General features: G+C 43.5%; 1 protein-coding gene across 5 annotated transcripts in view; it reads left to right on the top strand.

The window, feature by feature from the left end:
• The first annotated feature begins 17,178 nt into the window (after nucleotides 1-17,178).
• The window catches only part of EPB41L4A (erythrocyte membrane protein band 4.1 like 4A), a 249,198-nt gene continuing 248,056 nt past the window's right edge, over nucleotides 17,179-18,320 (top strand). For all 5 annotated transcript variants that reach the window (XM_014730732.3, XM_023617865.2, XM_070234449.1 and 2 more), the window contains exon 1: nucleotides 17,179-17,438. In XM_014730732.3, the coding sequence (XP_014586218.1) occupies nucleotides 17,340-17,438 (99 nt within the window). In that variant the 5' untranslated portion in view covers nucleotides 17,179-17,339. The remainder of the gene's footprint in view (nucleotides 17,439-18,320) is intronic.

Raw genomic sequence — 18,320 nt, forward strand, 5'->3', positions numbered from 1 at the left:
TTATACTAAGATCATTCTCTTACCTTTTGGGTCTGGGCCCTCATGCTATCCTGAATTATCCAGAATCTCTACTGTAGGGCCTCAGCAAACCTGGCTCCTTCCGGCAGTGCCGCAGGCATGGGAAGTGTCCAGGCATTAAGTTGTGAGCCACTGAGGGCAGGGATTACATCCTATTCATTATTGTGTCCCAGCCTCTAACCTTGAGTCTGTCACATAGTAGGTGTTCAATGCAAATTTGCTATTCTGTACTTTCTTCTAGTTATTAAAGAAGATAATTAACTAGATCACACCAAAATATTCAAGACAGCCAACTTAACACATGACCTTTCTGGAGTCAGTTGTTAACCCAAATGAATGTATTACTGATGGTGAAATTTCTGGAAGATGGAGAGCTTTTGGAATCTGTGTCTCCCAGGCCTGTCAAATCAAACATCACAGGCAATCATTTACATAAACTGTATGTAAACTGTAGTAACTGGCTTGGGAGGAGAAAGTATGGAGTGTCATGTTCAGTTATGAGATTCCAATGAAATAATCCACAAAGAAGTGTTTAGAAGAGCATAAAGTAGAACAGAGATTCAAGTTCTGTAACAATTCGATTCCTGACCTACACAGAAGTCGCTGTATGGAGGGGCAGAAGCTGGTTTGATTTATGTCAATCCGTGTTACCCAAACACGTAAAGTTTACATGTTAAGAGCTCTTTAGATTGGCCCAAAATCTTAGTAGTTCATAGGGTATCTGCTTTGGGCTTTCCACAAACCATACTTGCCTTGGGCGGATGAATTACCCATCTCATTGCACTGATTGTCTCTTCTTTTTCACCCCTTTGTGTGTTCCCAGGTCCACAGGGGCCAGTGATGGCCCTCATCCTCGTCTGCACCAAGTGTGCATTAGTTAGTTGGTCTTTTCCCTAGGAGAACCAGAACCAACTCCTGGAGGGAGATGCCTGTTCTCTCACTACTATATCCTCTACAAGGCTCGGTGTTTGGCATGCAGTGGGTGCTCAGTAAATGTCTGAAATGTTGATTTCAATTAGAATGAACCATGAAAAAGGGGAGCTTTCAACTTCCTCTGACTGGGTTGAGGGGAAGCTGTGTATAGAGCTGGGAAGCAGATTTTTAAATCAGAGTTACAGCTGGTCCCTAGAGTGGACTGACTCCCGCCTGCGGGATCCTTTACTTTTATACTCTAGCTCTTTCACACCACCTACTCAGAAACAACTTCTTTGGTAGTCAATAACCATAGCAATATCATAATGGCAGCTATAATTTTTTGTTCACGTATCAAGAGTATGCCTAGTGCTATGTATATTTTAATTCTATTCTCACAAAATCCAGGAAGAAGAATTATTATTCTCATTTAATCATTGAGATAAGATCAGAGAGGTTAAATGACTTGCCCAAGGTCACTGTGCTAGTAAGTGATGGAGTCTTTTGGTCTCTAAAATCTGTGCTTGAGTCACACGAGGAGCTGTTTGCTTGATTCCTTCAATCCCCACTCCCGCTCCCCCCATTTATTTATCGTGTGTATTTTCCTTGACACTGGAAAGGTAAAGAAGTATAAGTGAATCATTTACAGTGAAGTATGCTTACTGCTCTGATAAAGGAACGTAGAAAGTACCATGGAAAACCAAGGCTGAGATACCGAAATCAGACCAGGGTCAGGAGCGGGGCAGTCTTCTCAGAGGAAGAGATCCACGAATAGAGTTTTGAAAAATAGTAGGAGTGTAATAGGTGGAGAAGGGAGACAAGACTTGTTTGGGGAACTGCCGAGCATTGTGTTTAAATCCTGATTTATCTACATACTAGCTGTGTGACCTTGAAAAAGTTACTTACCCTCTTTGAGCCTCAATTTACTCATCTTAAAATGAGGCTAATAATTTGTTTGATGCAGGGCTCTGGTGAAAGCCAGTGGGATAACACAGGTAGATCATCTAGCTTGTTGCCTGGTGTGCAGAAGACATTGGTAAATGGCAGCGGAGGTGGATAGTGGTGGCGGGGGAGTTGTTATCATCATGATTGAAAGAGAGGGCTTGTGGTAGAGGCCCTGGAACAGGTGACTGGCGAGGGGGCTACCGAGTAACCAGAAGCAAGAAGAATGATGAACCCTGAACTCAGGCAACAGCTGTGGGGAAGGAGAGGAGGGCCAGATTTGAGAGAGATTTGGGAGGTTGTAGATGAAATAGGAAGAACCTTGTGATTATTTGGATAGGTTATGAATTGAAGCAGAGAAAGGAGCCTTCTCCTGGGTTACTGGCTCAAGTGCCAGGGGTGGGAACAGGAGGTCAAGGGAGAAAAGATTTTAGCACATCCTACTACAGGCTGTCCCAGGCTCCTGTGGGTCAGGAGAGACTTAAACCCAGTCACTTGGAGTCGACATAGTGACTGTGAGAAGGGGCTTACTGACCATAGGGGTGGGGAGGAAAATGGTGCTGCATATTTCCACCCCCTAACCTCATGTCCCAATTAACATCTATGATCTTGAAGAAATGTTATTATAAGACTATAACGCCAAAATTATTTGGGATGACATTATTTCCTTAGGTTTGGGGGTTTTTTTTGGAGGAAGATTAGCTCTGAGCTAACATCCATGCCCATCTTCCTCTGCTTTATATGTCGGCCGCCTGCCACAGCATGGCTTGAAAAGTGATGTGTAGGTCCACACCCAAGATCCAAATTCTGGGCAGCGAAAGAGGAGCGTGCAAACTTAACCACTATACCACCCGGCTGGCCCCTATTTCCTTAGTTTCTAAGCATCTTTTAATCTCAAGAAGATTTAGAATTAAGTATAGAGGCAAACCCAGGGAATCAATAATTTTTGTTAGGAGATCTATGCATATTTTGTACTTTAAGTATTTGTAACATTTAGGAGAATTGAGCCTGCTAGAGTGAACAAGCAGCCTTGTTTCCAATATAAATTTATAGCTGAATAACTTAAACTTGTGACTATAATTTAGAAAATATAAGGATATCTTAGTAAGTTTAAAAACAGGATTAAGAATTTTACAACATTTAAAAAACATGCTTAATATCCATGTATAAGAGTAATTTAGGTTCTTAAAAGGTTTTGTTTGTTCTTTAGATAATTGAAATATTTAAGATGAAAATAAAATGTATAAAGGCAGTTTAAAATGTTTGAGGGTAGGGGCTGGCCCTGTGGCCAAGCGGTTAAGTTCGTGCGCTCTGCTTCGGTGGCCCAGGGTTTCGTCTGTTTCCATCCTGGGCACAGACCCAGCACTGCTCATCAGGCCATGCTGAGGCGGTGTCCCACATAGCACAACCAGAAGGACCTACAACTAGAATATACAACTATGTACTGGGGGGCTTTGGGGAGAAGAAGGAAAAGAAATAAAAATAAAATGTTTGAGGGTATTTTTTATTAATTGTTGTATATTAAATTAATACATGAATCAAACTTCCTTAAAAGTGATTGTTAAAATTTGTTAGTTTTATGAACAGAATAAGATTTGTAAGTGACCTAAAAGCTCAAGAAAGACCTAGACTTTTCATTTTTAACTTCAATACACTACTTATTTAAAAAAAATCAAACAACAAAGTTCCTGAATAATCTTTTCTGTCACAAAAGCCTCTTAAAGTTACCCAAAACGCCAACAACACATTGACATGATGTATGTCTAAATTTAAAAGGATATTATATAATGTTTCTAAAATAATATATGTGATATATTATTAATAGTCTCAACTACATATATCATATATTACATATTATATATAATATTCCCAATATTTATTTTTGCATATATATGTGTGTATATATGTGTGTATTCATATTTCCTCTCATAGGAGAAGCAACTGTATGCAAAACATTGCACACTAAGTGTTTGATGGTCTTGTCTGAAAGCTGTTTTCCACGGTTCTGATATTCAGTAACCCAGGTAGACAACAAAGGGATTTTGCTCCATGAAGCCTAATTGTCTGCTGAATAAATAAATAAACAGATGAAGCACTGCATGCATCAAATGAAGGTAAATATTGATCCTGACACCATATGTCTGCTAGGGTGCCAGCTGAAGGATGCTGGCAGGTTCAATCAGTCAGGGGGTCTGCCAGCCCAGCATGCAGGGTCCTCGGTCATTCAGGAGCTCAGTCTAGGAAGAGACTGAAATATCAATAAGGCTGTCCTGCTGTGCCTTAATCCCCTCCACCCCCAATTCTTCTACCAAAGGCTGCTCGCAAAATCTGAAAACCAAAAAAGGAAAAATAGGATGGATATCGACTGTCTAACTTCAGACGGTCCCATGAGAGCCTTTGTTAAATCAGACTGAGGGGGCTAAGTATATCGTTGTTTTCTTTCACCTTTACTGAACAAAGGAGAAATTACTCTATTGGCTCAGAGCTATGAGTGTGTGGGCAACAAGAGCATGCCCTACTGGAAGAAAAGAGCCTGGGTGCAACACCACTTGCTAGGGAATTCCTCTCAACTCTCTGAGCCCTAGTTTACTCAACCTCACGACTGTCAGGATAATAACACAGGTCCTGACTTTGTCACAGGGTTTAGAAGCTCAAGTGAAGGTTAATTATGTAACAGAACCTGGAGAAAAGGGCTGTGGATTTTAAAAAGTTAATTACAATAACTTCTGAGGAACAACAAGCCACTCCGGAACATCCCCTGACACCACTTTTCTTTGTGTTCCCCTTCTGCTTCCCCAAGCCCGAGAGGCCAAAGGAGGGGCAAGGACAGGACACGCTGCTATTGGAGGTGGCCACGGTGACTTTTGCAGGAGAAGAAATCCTTCTTTTCCTCCTAGTTCTTTCTGAATTAAGAAGTCTGAGTTATAGATTTTCAAAGAAATGGAATTTACTAATTTTAAGGACACACAGAATCAGAGAAGTTAAATATTTTCATTCAATACTAGATAAAACTTATTTCCAAGGAGCAGGATATAGCAAATAAGCAAGTGGTCCTTAACAAAAAGAGATATAGATTGTTTATTTGGTACCCGTTATCACACAGTTAAATAGTGGGTGTGGGTTTCAATCACGATTACATTTACTCACCTGTAACAAAAAACAATCAACAACCAACCAAACAAACAAACCCAAAAAACAAACAACAGGGGTTTGAACAGGTGGATGTTTCTTTCTTCCTTCCTCCTAAAGAAGCCCAGAGACAGGCTGCCCAAGGCTGGTGTGCAGCTTCCACACTTGCAGGGGACAGGCTCCTTCCCTGTGCCCCCTCCATTGTGTTAAGACGGCTATTTGTGCCCCAGCCATTACATTCAAATTCCAGCCACCAGAGGGGAGGACAGAGATGTTGCATGTCTCCCTCCTTCTTTTTAAAGACTTTCAGGAAGACTTTTAAAAGACTCTCAGGAAGTACCATTTACTACTCAACACTTACGTCTCATCAGCCAGGTCTGGGCCACATGGCCAGACCTGTATGGCAGGGAATTTGGGGGAAAATGCCCAGCTAAAAATTTGGGTTTAGTTTCAGAGGTAAATTATATGCTGCATTTTGCTTTGATATATAGATAACAGGAAGGTAAACTTTAAGTTATAAATTGCAAAATCAGAAGTATCTTTTGGATAAATACTCAGGAATGGCCTCTTCCTACCTTCCTCCTACCCACTCCAGCCGTGCATACTACTTTTTTGGAGTATGCACTAAATTAATTAATTAAAATCTGTGGATATGTATGATGTGCCAGGTGTTACAAACGAAAAACTTCCTGCAGCTCAGAATCTAACAGGGGAGACAGACACAAAATACACTCATAATTACAATACTCTAGTAAAAAATAATCTGCTCAACCAAAATATCCACATGTTTTTCTAGGGTCCATTTGCACTTTTACTTGATATCATAGTGATCTAGCTAAAGGAAGATTAATACTTGCTAAGAATTATCATTCTATAGGACTGCAAACTCCATGAGGGCAGAGACTGTGTCCAGTGTGTTCAATGTTAAGCCTTGTACACAGTGGATGGTCAATGCATACTGACCGAGTAGTAAAATGAAGGAAGTATGTGAGGAGAAGGGGAGTCTGAGTAGTCCTTTTATTTTTTTTATTTTTTATTTTTTTAAAGATTTTCACAGGAGCTAACCACTGTTGCCAATCTATTTTTTTCTTTCTGCTTTTTCTCCCCAAATCCCCCCAGTACATAGTTGTCTATTTTAGTTGTGGGTCCTTCTAGTTGTGGCACGTGGGACGCTGCCTCAGCATGGCCTGATGAGTGGTGCCATGTCCCCACCCAGGATCTGAACCAGCGAAACCCTGGGCCGCCGCAGCGGAACGCCAAACTTAACCACTCGGCCAGGGCCCGGCCCATAAGTAGCACTTTTAAAACACATAATTTATATAACTTGAAAAGTTGGTATGTGAAAATATATATTTGTCAAATATATAAGACACAGATGATTATTTACCTAGAATACACGGTCTTCATTTTAGAGTATGATTTTTCAAACAACCCTGCATATTTAAACCATGATTTGTGTAGTGGATACTTGTTGGTTACTCTTTCTTGATTTCTATGCCGCAGTTGCCTACTTATTCCTTCTCAGTGCCCCTATTTGGGGACCCATGTGATTCCAGAGAAGCAAATTCTCCCTGTCACTCTGGAGGTGCCTTTTAACCTAGGCTAAGCCATTCAGTACAGTCCCCCTGTAACCATGGTGATTGCTTCAGGGATGGACGACATCATGATCATCATCATCATCATAATCATCATCATCATCATCATCATCCACTTTCACAGTGTTTCTTAAGTGCCAGGCACTGTTCTAAGTACTGCATTAGTCCATTCAATCTTCACAACAACTGCATGAGGTAGGGGCTATTATAACCCCCTGCCTATACTGCTCTGAGGTGCAGAGTTGGTAAATAGTGAGCTGGGTTGGATTCTGCACTCAAGCAGTTTGGCTCTGGAATCTATGCTCCTAATGATTCCACTGAACTGCTTGTGACTCAAGCTGGTCCATCGGAGTGAACCCTGGGCCTCTGACTAAGAAAGTTAGGATGGTTGGCTCCCTTTGCTCTGTGTGGTGTGGACAGTAGATGTGAGTCCTGGAACAGCTCCAACATATGAATGCTTCAAGAGAAGCTAGGTTGAGTTCAAGACCAGTACATGGAGGTGGTAGAGGTGAAAGGACACAGAGAATCAGAGACTGTTCTGGGATCATGCTTGAAATTTGTAGTCAGTGAGGCAATAAACTCTATTTTAAAGGTTGGTGTAAGTTGGGTTTCCAAAAGCATCCTGATTATCACTTGATTTACCAAAAATTATATACATGCATTCTTTCTTATATACATCTGTTACATAAAAATATTTGTACCCGAATCCTTCAGTTATATTTACCAATGAACATGGTATTAATATGGAGACATTAGTAACATTAAATCAATTATTTTAGCAGGAAAGAGTAATATAAACATGATCCTAATTAACACCATACTTCCTCAATTTTCAAGATGACTTTTTTTTTCACATGTTAATATTTCTGAAATTGGAGTACTTCTGTAACTGATGGTGTCTTCAATTAATTGGAAGTGTTTTTCTTTCTTTCTTAGTGGTAAGTAAAATAAGTTACTAATGTAATCGGTGGCATCTTAGATTTAATGAAATATAGTAATTTGATTATGGTTGGAGATATAGCCCCTCTTAAATATTGCTTTATCCTACCTACAACCTGGACTAAGCATATGCAGATCTACACTACTGATATACACATTATATGACTATACATCAAAGCTTAAATTAATTTCAGACTTTCCTAGAGTTTTGGGTGGGGTTATGTCAAAAGGAGTGAATTATAAATGAAAAAAATTAATAAAGACTTAAGGGCAGGAGTCCTGTGGTCAAACCCAGCTCTGCCAAGAGCTAGATATTTCATCTCTTTGTGTCTCAATACCTTCATCTATAAGATAATTAAGGGGTGGGATTAGGTGATCGTTAAAGTTTCTTCCAGATTTCACATGGTACAGGTCTTATGTAATTGTATTACTTGCCACTGTTTTATAATATCAGCACCACCACCAACTATAATCATAACATCAATAAAGCATGTTCTAAACCCAGATTAAACGAAGTTTTAGAGATCGCTCCTCATTTTGGGCAACTCAACAAAGACTTCTAAACAAACAGATTATTGCAACTCTTTCATCAGTATCATCTTGGATATCAGCTCAAGTGCTCCCTTTAACAGCATTTGGTATTTATTCAACACATCTTGAGTGTAAACTCTGGTTTGTAAGTTTGCCCAAAGAAGGTCTGAAGTGTTTATTATTGCCCTAATTGCTCATCCAAGTTAATTCCTACAGAAAATAAGGGAATATCTCACAAAACTTCTGAGATCCAAGTGCCAACCACAGAACCCAGTAACACATGAGAAGGGCAATGAGAAGCCTCAGGGTAAAGCGCATATTTCAATATACAGCTATGGTTGTATGCTTACTCCAGCTCTTTACTACCATATCAACAAAAGGTGCTTTCAGTTAAGAGGATGGATAGCTGGCAAAGTAAGAGTTTTCTAGAAGAGAACCAAGCTAGAGTCCAGTTGAGGGTGCTCAAAGGAAATGTGCACCTAGGATGCCTAAAATGAAGCTTGTACACGTGATCTCCCTCATTCATTCAACACATATTTACTGAGAGTCTATTGTCTGTCAAGCACTGTGACAGGTACTTGAGGTACAACAGTGAAGAGTCCAACACGGCCCTGATTTCAGGAACTACAGTCTAGTAAGGGGTGGTAATAGTGCAGATTGGATCACGACCCAACCCAGCCCTGGGAGTCAAGGGAGCTTCCTAGAGGAGAGACAGCAAAGTGGATACCTGAGCAGCAAGTGGGACCTACCGAGATGAAAATGGGGCAGCAGGTGGAGGTGTTGGAAAGAAAAGGGCTTTTAAGCTGAGAAAACAGCTCAGAATGGGAGAGGGCGTGAGGATTCAGGAGCTGAAAGTCAGCGATTCACAGGCCATCCACGGAGCACTGTCTGTGCCAGGTGACATGATTGCTAATAGAGATTTTGTGGCAACTTTGCCCCCTCTTGTTTTGATGTGCTCATTTGGCCTTCTAGTGTTCTTTATTTTACCTTGTTTATTTTATAAGATTAATGCTTAAAATCAAAAAGATTTATTGGGCCACAGGAGTGATATTCATGGAAGAAAATTTATAAAAATAAATAAAATCATAGAAAACAAAATTCACTCATGGTACTACCTCAAAGAGAAAATCACTGTTGATATTTTCACATATATAAATCCAGTCCTTACTGTCTGCATGCCCACTAAAAAAGATGAGATCAGGGGCTGGCCCCGTGCTGCAGTAAAGTTCTTGCACGTTCTGCTTCTCCACGGCCTGGGGTTCACCGGTTCAGGTCCCGGGTGTGGACATGGTACCGCTTGGCAAAAGCCATGCTGTGGTAGGCGTCCCACGTATAAAATAGAGGAAGATGGGCATGGATGTTAGCTCAGGGCCAGTCTTCCTCAGCAAAAAGAGGAAAATTGGCAGTAGTTAGCTCAAGGCTAACCTTCCTCAAAAAAAAAAAAAAAGATGAGATCATAAACCATACTTTGCCTTTTTTTTTTTTGAGGAAGATTGACCCTGAGCTAACATCTATGCCAGTCTTCCTCTATTTTATGTGGGGTGCTGCCACAGCACGGCTCCACCATGATAAGCCTGCACCCAGGATCTGAACCTGTGAATCCAGGCCATAGAAGCAGAGTGTGCGAACTTAACCACTGTGCCACCAGGTGGCCCCTATACTTTGCCTTTTTAAAAATGATTTTAAAATATTTATGTAATGACTAGGTAACACCTGTATAGAATAACTGTACACAAAACTCCAAATGTACAAAAAGGAACACAATCAAATGTTAAGTCTCCATTCTAGTCCTGTCCATCAACCACCTATGAACTGACTGTTTTCAGTTTTTCTGGGCAACTTAACATCATATTCAGAAGGCTAGACACGAATACAGAGGTCATCTACTCCAGAAGTTTCTTTGCCAGATGTTACACTGGGTTGCTCCTTCCCTTGGATACCACTTTTATAGGAAGAGCAAAGTGTTGTTTCCAGAAGAAAGGGATGGGAAAGCAGCATGCTGAGCATGAAGATCTAGAAGCACCAGAATCCAAGCCCTAGGTCTCTTATTTTATAGAAGAGCGTGCTGAGGCACAGAGGGATGACAGGGCTTCTTTAAGGTCACATGGCTAGTCTGACTTAAAATCAGAATAATTGCAGGATAGCTAGAAGCTACTTTCCCCATCCTTTGATGGGGAACCAGGTAAAATATGAACCAGGTAAAATAATCAACATATTAGAACCCAGGTTAAATTCTAGAAAAGGAATTAACTTTTAAATGAAGGTCCATTTCATTAACCAGAAATTTGATAGTATTCTTTTGTTTAATAAAAAAATCTATTTTCATTTTCAATTCGTGCTCATTCTAAAAAGTTCAAATTTTCCTTTAAAAACAAATAAAAATGGACCTTTCTATTTGCCCTATTATATGAGCTGCTCTTTTTTACCTTGCTGTTTACCTTAGGTCACTTTCCATGTCAGTGTGTATACATCCATCTCATCTTTTCTAACAGCTGCTGAGTACTCTTTATGTGCATACGCTAGAATTAACTTAACTCCCTATTAAAAAGCTCCAATATTATAAACATGCTGTAGTAAATATCTTTTACATACATCTGTGTCTATTATTTGATAAAGATAAATTCCTAGATATTGAATTTCTGGGTCACAGGGTACGCATATTTAAATTATTGTATTTATGACAGATTGCACCCCAGAAAGCCTGAATCAATGTACAGTTCCACCAACGATGTGTAAAAAATACCCATTTCACCCACCCTTGCCCATCTTTGGACTCTCTCCCAAACAAGTAGGGAAAGGATATTAATCTGTCGTTTAAAAAACTCAAAAATGTTTCCAAAGGGACTAGACTTATCAGCTAACTCCCCTGCCCCCATTTCTTGGTAGTTTCCATTTGAACAGAGAAGGGGATACCAGAGTATTTCAAAGCCAAAGTTCCAAACCATTTATCCTAAATACAAACCATAGCAATGCGTTCACCAACAAGGATTAAAAACAGTGCAAAATAAGAATTCTCAGGAAATCCCACAGAATATTTATATGGAGAGCCCAAGAATGAATAAACAGCTTAGATTGCCATCTTGGGAGATGACTTCCCTTGAAGTGTGGGTAACACCCTTGAGGTATTTCAAAAATTGGGATCTAGGGCCTCAGTACTTAGAAGAGAGGATAGCCGATTAACGACATACATATGAAGTGAGTCAGAAGGCAGGATGGTCTTAAAAACTGGATGTGCCTGGGCACATACTATGTTAGAAAAAGAGTAAAGTGTCTGAAGAGACTAGGCGGCAATATAATGAAACTAAAACAGGGCTATCTCCCTTCCTTAAAAACTACTCTTTCTGATGTAACCTACTCGGCAGGGTCTTCAAAACTCTTCCTGGACAGGCATTAATGAGGTAATGATGGATGGGGTAGAGGAATAGGGAGGCTCCTGGTCAAGAACAGACCTCCCCCCCTTTTAAAAAATTATTCATAGTTAATTAGGAGCAATTTTCATTAATTTTTGGAAAGATAATCTCTAGAGCAGTGGTTCTCACAGCGTGGTTCCCAACCAGCAGTATCAGCATCACCTGGGAGCTTGTTAGAAATGCAAATCCTCAAGCCCTGCTCCAGGCCTGCTGAATCCAAAACTCTGGGGGTGGGGCCAGCGATCTGTGTTTTAACAAGTTTTCCTGGTGATTCGGCTGTGTTGCCCTTGGGTGTTTAAGTAATTAAATTATTGACTTATTTACTGTCCATGTTTTTCCTTTTTCAAATTACAAGTTAACGTTCTGAGGTTTGGAAAATGCAAAATTATAAAAAGATGACAGAAGACATGGGTTGTTTAAACACATCTTCCTGAGAAGAATATGGTGCTCTATAAAGAATTCTGTCTGGCATTTTGAAGTGCATGTTTCAGCCAGGGGTTGGGGCCTGTTTCATGTAAAGTGAAATCACTTCCTCCAGGAGGAGGTTCCCGCAGTCCTTTACAGATGGTCTACATATTTCCATAGAATTCTATCTCCTCTGAATTTGTTTGTCATTTGACTCATCTACATAGGCTTATTATGACAAAATGTCATCTTGACCAAAGAAAATATTTTTTAAAAGAATCTCTGAAAAGAGATCAAAGGCTTTGACACAAGGCTTTAAACAGACTGTATTATGTTATGCACATGTTGAAAATCTATACGATCTTCCTGGGAAAAAAATGTGTTTGAATAGTATCTTGTTAATTTGTTTCTCTGGTTAGGCAGAAAGTTTTCCTCCAAAATCCTGTGGAAGGTGTATGTTCAACTTCTTAAGAAACTGCCAAAGTGTGATCCAAAGTGGTTGTACCATCTTACACTGGTGCCAGCAGTGTATGAGAATTCAAATTGTTCCTCATCCTCACCAACACTTGGTACTGTGGTGTGGTAGCCATTCTATTAGATCTGTAATGGTATCTTAAGGTGATTTTAATTTGCGTTTCCCTCATGACTAATGATGTTGAGTATCTTTTCATGAGCTTATTTGCCATTTGTATATCTTCTGATCCAATCATTCAATTCTTTTTTATTTAAAAAGAAATAAAAGCAAATGTCCATACAAAGATATGGATCCTTGTTATAGGCTGAATTGTGTTCCCTCCAAATTTTTGTTTGTTTGTTTGTTTTTTGCTGAGGAAGATTAGCTCTGAGCTAACATCTATTGCCAATCTGCCTTTTTTCTTTTTTTTTTTTTGCTTGAGGAACATTAGCCCTAAGTTAACATCCGTGCCAATCTTCCTTCACTTTATACGTGAGTTGCCGCCACAGCAAGGCTGATGAGTGGTATAGGTCTGTGCCCAGGATCTGAACCCATGCACCTGGTCTGCCAAAGCTGAGCACGTTGAACCTAACCACCATGCCACAGGGCTGCCCTCATCCCCTCCAAATTTATTTGTTGAAGCCAATCCCCAAATGTGATTGTATTTGGAGATAGGGCCTCTACGGAGGTAATTAAGGTTAAATGAGGTCATAGGAATGAGGCCTTAATAGGATAGGTTTAGTATCTTAACAGAAGAGTTCCTCCTCATGCTCTCCCACACACCTCTGAACAAAGAAGAGGTCATGTTACCACAGTGGGATGGCAGCCACCATAAGCCAGGAACAGAGATCTCACCAGAAAGCGACCACGCTGGCACCCTGATCTTGGTCCTTCAGCTTCCAGAACTGTGAGAAATAAGTGTCTGCTGTTTAAGCCGCCCAGTCTATGGAATTTTGTTATGCAAACCAAGTTGACTAATCTAATCCTCGCAGCAGGATTTGTAATATTTATACTAGTCAAAAACTGGAAACCACACAAATGGATAAACAAATTGTGATATAAATATACATAAAGGAATACTACTGAGCAAGGCAAAGAAAAGAACTATTGATGTACACAACAACATGGATAAATCTCAAAATAATTATGCTGAATGAACCAAACTGGACCAAAAAAACAAGTGGACACTATGATTCCATTTATATAAAATTCTAAAAATGCAGATAATCTGTAGTTACAGAAAGCAGATCTGTGGTTTCCTGGGAGGTGAGGTGTGGTGAGGAGTGAGAGGGACAGATTACAAAGGTACAGGAGGAAGCTTTAGGAGGTGATGAATATTTTACTAGCTTGATTGTCATGATGGTTTCATGGGTGCACACATATGTCAAAACTTATCAAATTGTTTACAAGCAGTGCCTGCTCTCAGGGGCAGAAGGCCCAGGAAGGTCTGAAGGATGGATCCAGAACGAGTCGTTATTGGTCAGCAGGCCTCTGGGAGAAAGTGACATAGACATTTTTTTTTTTTTTAAAGTGAACTCTAAGAATTACATGCTGTAGATGAAATCTAAGCACCTGCTGTGAATCACTGAAAGATACTTTCTCCTGTCCAATGACATTTTCCTCCGACAAGTTCCTAGTTCTTTTCTTCTCTCCCCTCCCCTTTCATCTTTTCCTCCTTGCTTCCATCCCTCCCTCCAATTTGGTGTTCAAATGGACATAGCTAGGGCTAGAAGCCAAAGATGGTGTAGAAAAATGACGGTGAACTAATCACCTAAGAATTTATATTCTTTTCAATAAGTTTAAAAACCTTGCGCATTTTTGTCATGCCTATGACAGGAAATTTATTTGTAACTTTAATAATCAAAAATCTTTATAAATATTTAATGACAGGGGACTTTTGAAGAGAACTTGGGGACCACGTCTCTAACTACTGGAGCTCTAGCATTCTGAAGCGCACTGAGAGATAACTTCTAAGGGCACAGCCACCCTGAGTGTGGGTGGCAAAAGCTTCAGGTGCTCCCCACCCCAGCCCAGGATACTGGATGGAGCTGGAGGCTGCGGGAGGCTGTCAAGTGTGTGGTTAAAAGTTTAGGTACAGAGGTCTACTGCATGTATCAAGTCCTGGCTCCACAACATACTACAATTGAGACAAACTCTTTGTGCCTCAGTTTCTTCAACTGCAAAATGGGTGTGGTAATAGCACCTTACATGATTGTTCAGAAGGTTAAGTGAAAAATGTATTTACAATGTTCCAGCACATGGCACTCCTAAAATGTTCTTCTATCATGACTCTGTGGCATCTTCTCTTTCAACCAGGAGAGGTAAGAGAGGAGGAACTGCTTGCTGGATTTTGGCAAAATTTAACCCTAAGGGAAGAACAAGAAAAGGAGAAACTCTAGCGTTCGTTAGAGTCAAGTGGACTATAGGGCTTGGAATGTCCCTCTGAAGGGTGAGCTGGGGCCACATCAAACTGAACAGAGACACGCCAACAGCAGGGCGCTTAGGGACTTAGATGCAGTTTATTGTATGCCAGTTATAGCTCAATAACCCTGTTAAGAAAAAAACCCCAACAACCCATGGAATCTTCTGATTATCTCTAGGGAACTCCAATTTTGTGTTAAATGAGTTTATTTTTCTCTTCTCCAGTCCCTGATAAAGAAATGGAAAAGAAAATGCTTCACTCAGAAAAGCCTGGTGTATGTACGGGCTTCATAGCTTTGTACTTTACCTCGTGAGGAGCCTGGAATAGAATCCCTGCCCCACCCCAAACTCTCAGCCTTTCCATTACCGTTGGAGGCGAAACGAAAACAAAAAACCAAAATCAAAGGACATAAAACAGGTAGCAGCAAAACGCAAAAATGGGAAACAAATGCTTACACTTGGACCTTATCTTTTGTTTTTGCAAGCTAAGGTGGCTCTGTTGGGTAATGTGATAATGAAAACCTGTTACAAAATCTTTCAGTCACATCGGGTAATTTATGTCAGGAGTGTTACTTTACAGAAAAGGAAAGCCTCTACAAGTAAAGACGCTAAAATCCAGAATCATAGGGTATCAGCTCATGTCAGGCAAAACTTTGACAATACAACCCAAAGTTGAACACAGAATTTGATTAAAAATTCAAAATCTGCTTCCAGTTCACAGAAAGCTTGGAAGGTAAAATACGGTTTGATTCATAGCTTTAGGTAACGTTCATACCAAACGTGGAGAGTTTATACCGAACTTTCGGAGTTGTGCTCATTCATGTTCAGATGGGGCTGCGATAGCAAGGAAGAGGCCAACACAAGGTCGTTTGTGGCAAATCACTACAGAAGGATACTCCCTCCAAAGTTGCAGATAGTTCATTTCCATTCTACTGTGCTGTGCATGCTTATTATTGTTAACCCACTAAATTTTAAGCAAAGTTTTTGAGCTTTGGCTACCTAGCTTACAAGTGGGAGAACTCAAAACTATGTCCGATGCCAACTATGCCTTGCTCTCCCTAATACTCATGTAAAGTAGAGAAGTTTTCTGGGAGGCCTACTGTCAACCCTGTTCCGGGTCCTCCCCTTGGGTCCTCTCTAACGCGACTCGCATTAACTCGCTGCCGGTTCCCAGCTGGAGAGCGCACATTGCACCTGCTCCGGAGGCCAGCCGGGCTTTGCCTCAACCGCAGCTCGGCCTCGGCTGCCTGTGCACGGACACGAGGACCCACCAGGGGTCACTGCAGCCTCAGAGCTATTGTGCCCGCCGGCCCTGGACCCGGCCGGCCGCGCGGAGGGCGTGGGACTGAGAGTGCGGCACACCAGGGTTCGAGCAGAACTGCGCCCTGCCCTCCCTGAGCCAGCCTTCTGTCTCCCGGGAAACCGGCACGGCGAGGCGGGCCAGGGCTCCCGACGGCCCGGGCGCCGCGCCGGTTCTCGTGCGGACCTGCCCGCACCTCGCCGTTTGACCACCCCCGCCCCACCCTCCGCCCCCAGCTGAGACCCCGCCCAGAAGAGGCGCCCCCTTTCAGGGCACCGGGCCCTCGCTTAGCTCCGGGGCTTTTTGCAGACGCCCGGGCCCAGGCCAGCTGCACCTGGGCTGCTCCCGCCCGGGGCGCCACCAAGAGAACTTTCCCTGGAGCCCGGCGCGCCCAGGGCACAACCCCGCCCCCCCGCCGCGGCGCCTGCCTGCAAGTCCTACGACTCCCTGCTTCTCTGAATCTCCTGGAAAAGCAGCACTCGCCGCCGCTGCTGGGCATTCTCGGAGGGAGAGCTTGAACTTGGCCACACACAGCGCCCGGTGATGAGCTCGGGGGTCCCCAGACGGGAGCCGCGCCCCGCGATGAGCTGACCTCCGCTCGCCGGTCTCGGTAAAGAGCCCGCTGCCCTTTCCGACCCTCCTCGGACTTCTCGGGGTCCGCGGGCTGGGTAGCAGACTGAGTGACGACCCTCGTCACTGCCTCTGCGGTGGGGCTGCGACGTCGTGGGCACCCCTGACACAAAGGAACAGCCGAGCGCTCCCGATTCGGACCCGACCGGGGGGGCTGCGGGGTGGGGTCGGAGCTGGAGTGCGCGCCCGCTAGGGACTCCCGGGGCGTCGCGGCCGCGCTCCGGTGGGCGCGGGTGGAGGGGGCTGCGGAGCTCTCGGGGCTTACAAGGGCGGGGAGGGCCTCGAGCTCTCGTCCCTCCCTTTTCTTGCCCCTTGCCCCCTTTGCCAGGCGACTTTCGTCGTCCCCAGGACTGCGGAAGGGGCCGCGGCGCCCCCGCCTTCGGAGGAGCCGGAGCCGCAGGATGCGCGGGGACGCGCCGCCGCCCTCCGCGCCCAGTTCCGCCGGCACTTCCCCGGCCGCTCCCGGGCGCTGACTCTCCCGGCTTCTCCGCCCTCCTTAGCTCCCGCCCGCGCGGCCCTGGCCCCGCCGGGAACTGCTCCTCACGCCCTAGCCGCGGCGGGGACAATGAATTAATGCCTCTCGCTTGAGGGGAGGGGACGGCTCAGCGCCTGGGTCGCCGTTTTCTCGCCTGGCTGGAGACGCCACAGCCGACATGGGCTGTTTCTGCGCTGTTCCGGAAGAATTTTACTGCGAAGTTTTGCTCCTGGATGAATCCAAGTTAACCCTTACCTCCCAGCAGCAGGGCATCAAGGTAGGCGCGGGCGCGGGCGCGAGCCGGGGCGCGTTCCGGGGTCGGCAGCCGGGCGGGCTCGAGGGTCTGCGGCTTTGTTTGAGGGCTGTCACGGCGTCGTGGGAAGGAGCGCAGCTGCCTTCTGCGCCCAGGTAGACGGGACGTGTCAGGGTGGGGTAACTTTGAGTCCCTTCCTAAAGGAAAGTAAGTTTGCCACCTCCAACTCTCAGCTGCAATCCACGATCCTGCGACTGAGACCCAAAGCCTTCCCAAAGCAGTTCAGGCCCCGGCAGCTCCTGAAGAGGCGCAGAGTGGTATAGACAGGCTGCCGACAGCGCCGAAGGCACGCGTCCCTCGGCTTTGTTGAAGGCTTTTATCTCGATAGTGTCCTTGGGGAAGGAAAATAGTTCACTCGTTGAAACACCTTTACCGGGTAGTTGTGATTGTGTCGCCTCGGTTTGTGGTTGGGTATTGCTACGTTTGGACGGAAAATAATTTCCCTTTCCACGAGCGAACCGGTTTTATCCCCACATTTAAGTAAACGTCTCTCAAAGCGACTCAGTAATAACTTTGCGTCTGTTTGTAGGTCATTAAAATGCAATTACTACTATTAACTTAGAGAGCCCAAACAAAAAGGCTGTGGGAGGTTGTAGAGATCCACTTCCTTAATTTTGATGAGTTCTGTTTATAGTTGACAACCTGACGCACGCGCCTGCGCGCTTGTTTTGCTCTTGCAAAAACCTAACTCCCCAGGGGTGAGTAGAATCGGGAACGTTTTGTTGTTTTGTTTCCCTTTCTCCTTCAGTTTGAAATCACTGAGGCATTTTTAGATAACAGCTAAATCTGATGAAGGGAAACCGCTTCCCTTTCCCCCCGTTCACCCCCCGTAGAGCTGGCAGTCTG

Source organism: Equus caballus, chromosome 14 (genome assembly GCF_041296265.1).
Source record: "Equus caballus isolate H_3958 breed thoroughbred chromosome 14, TB-T2T, whole genome shotgun sequence".
In the NCBI taxonomy this organism is placed as follows: Eukaryota; Metazoa; Chordata; class Mammalia; order Perissodactyla; family Equidae; genus Equus; species Equus caballus.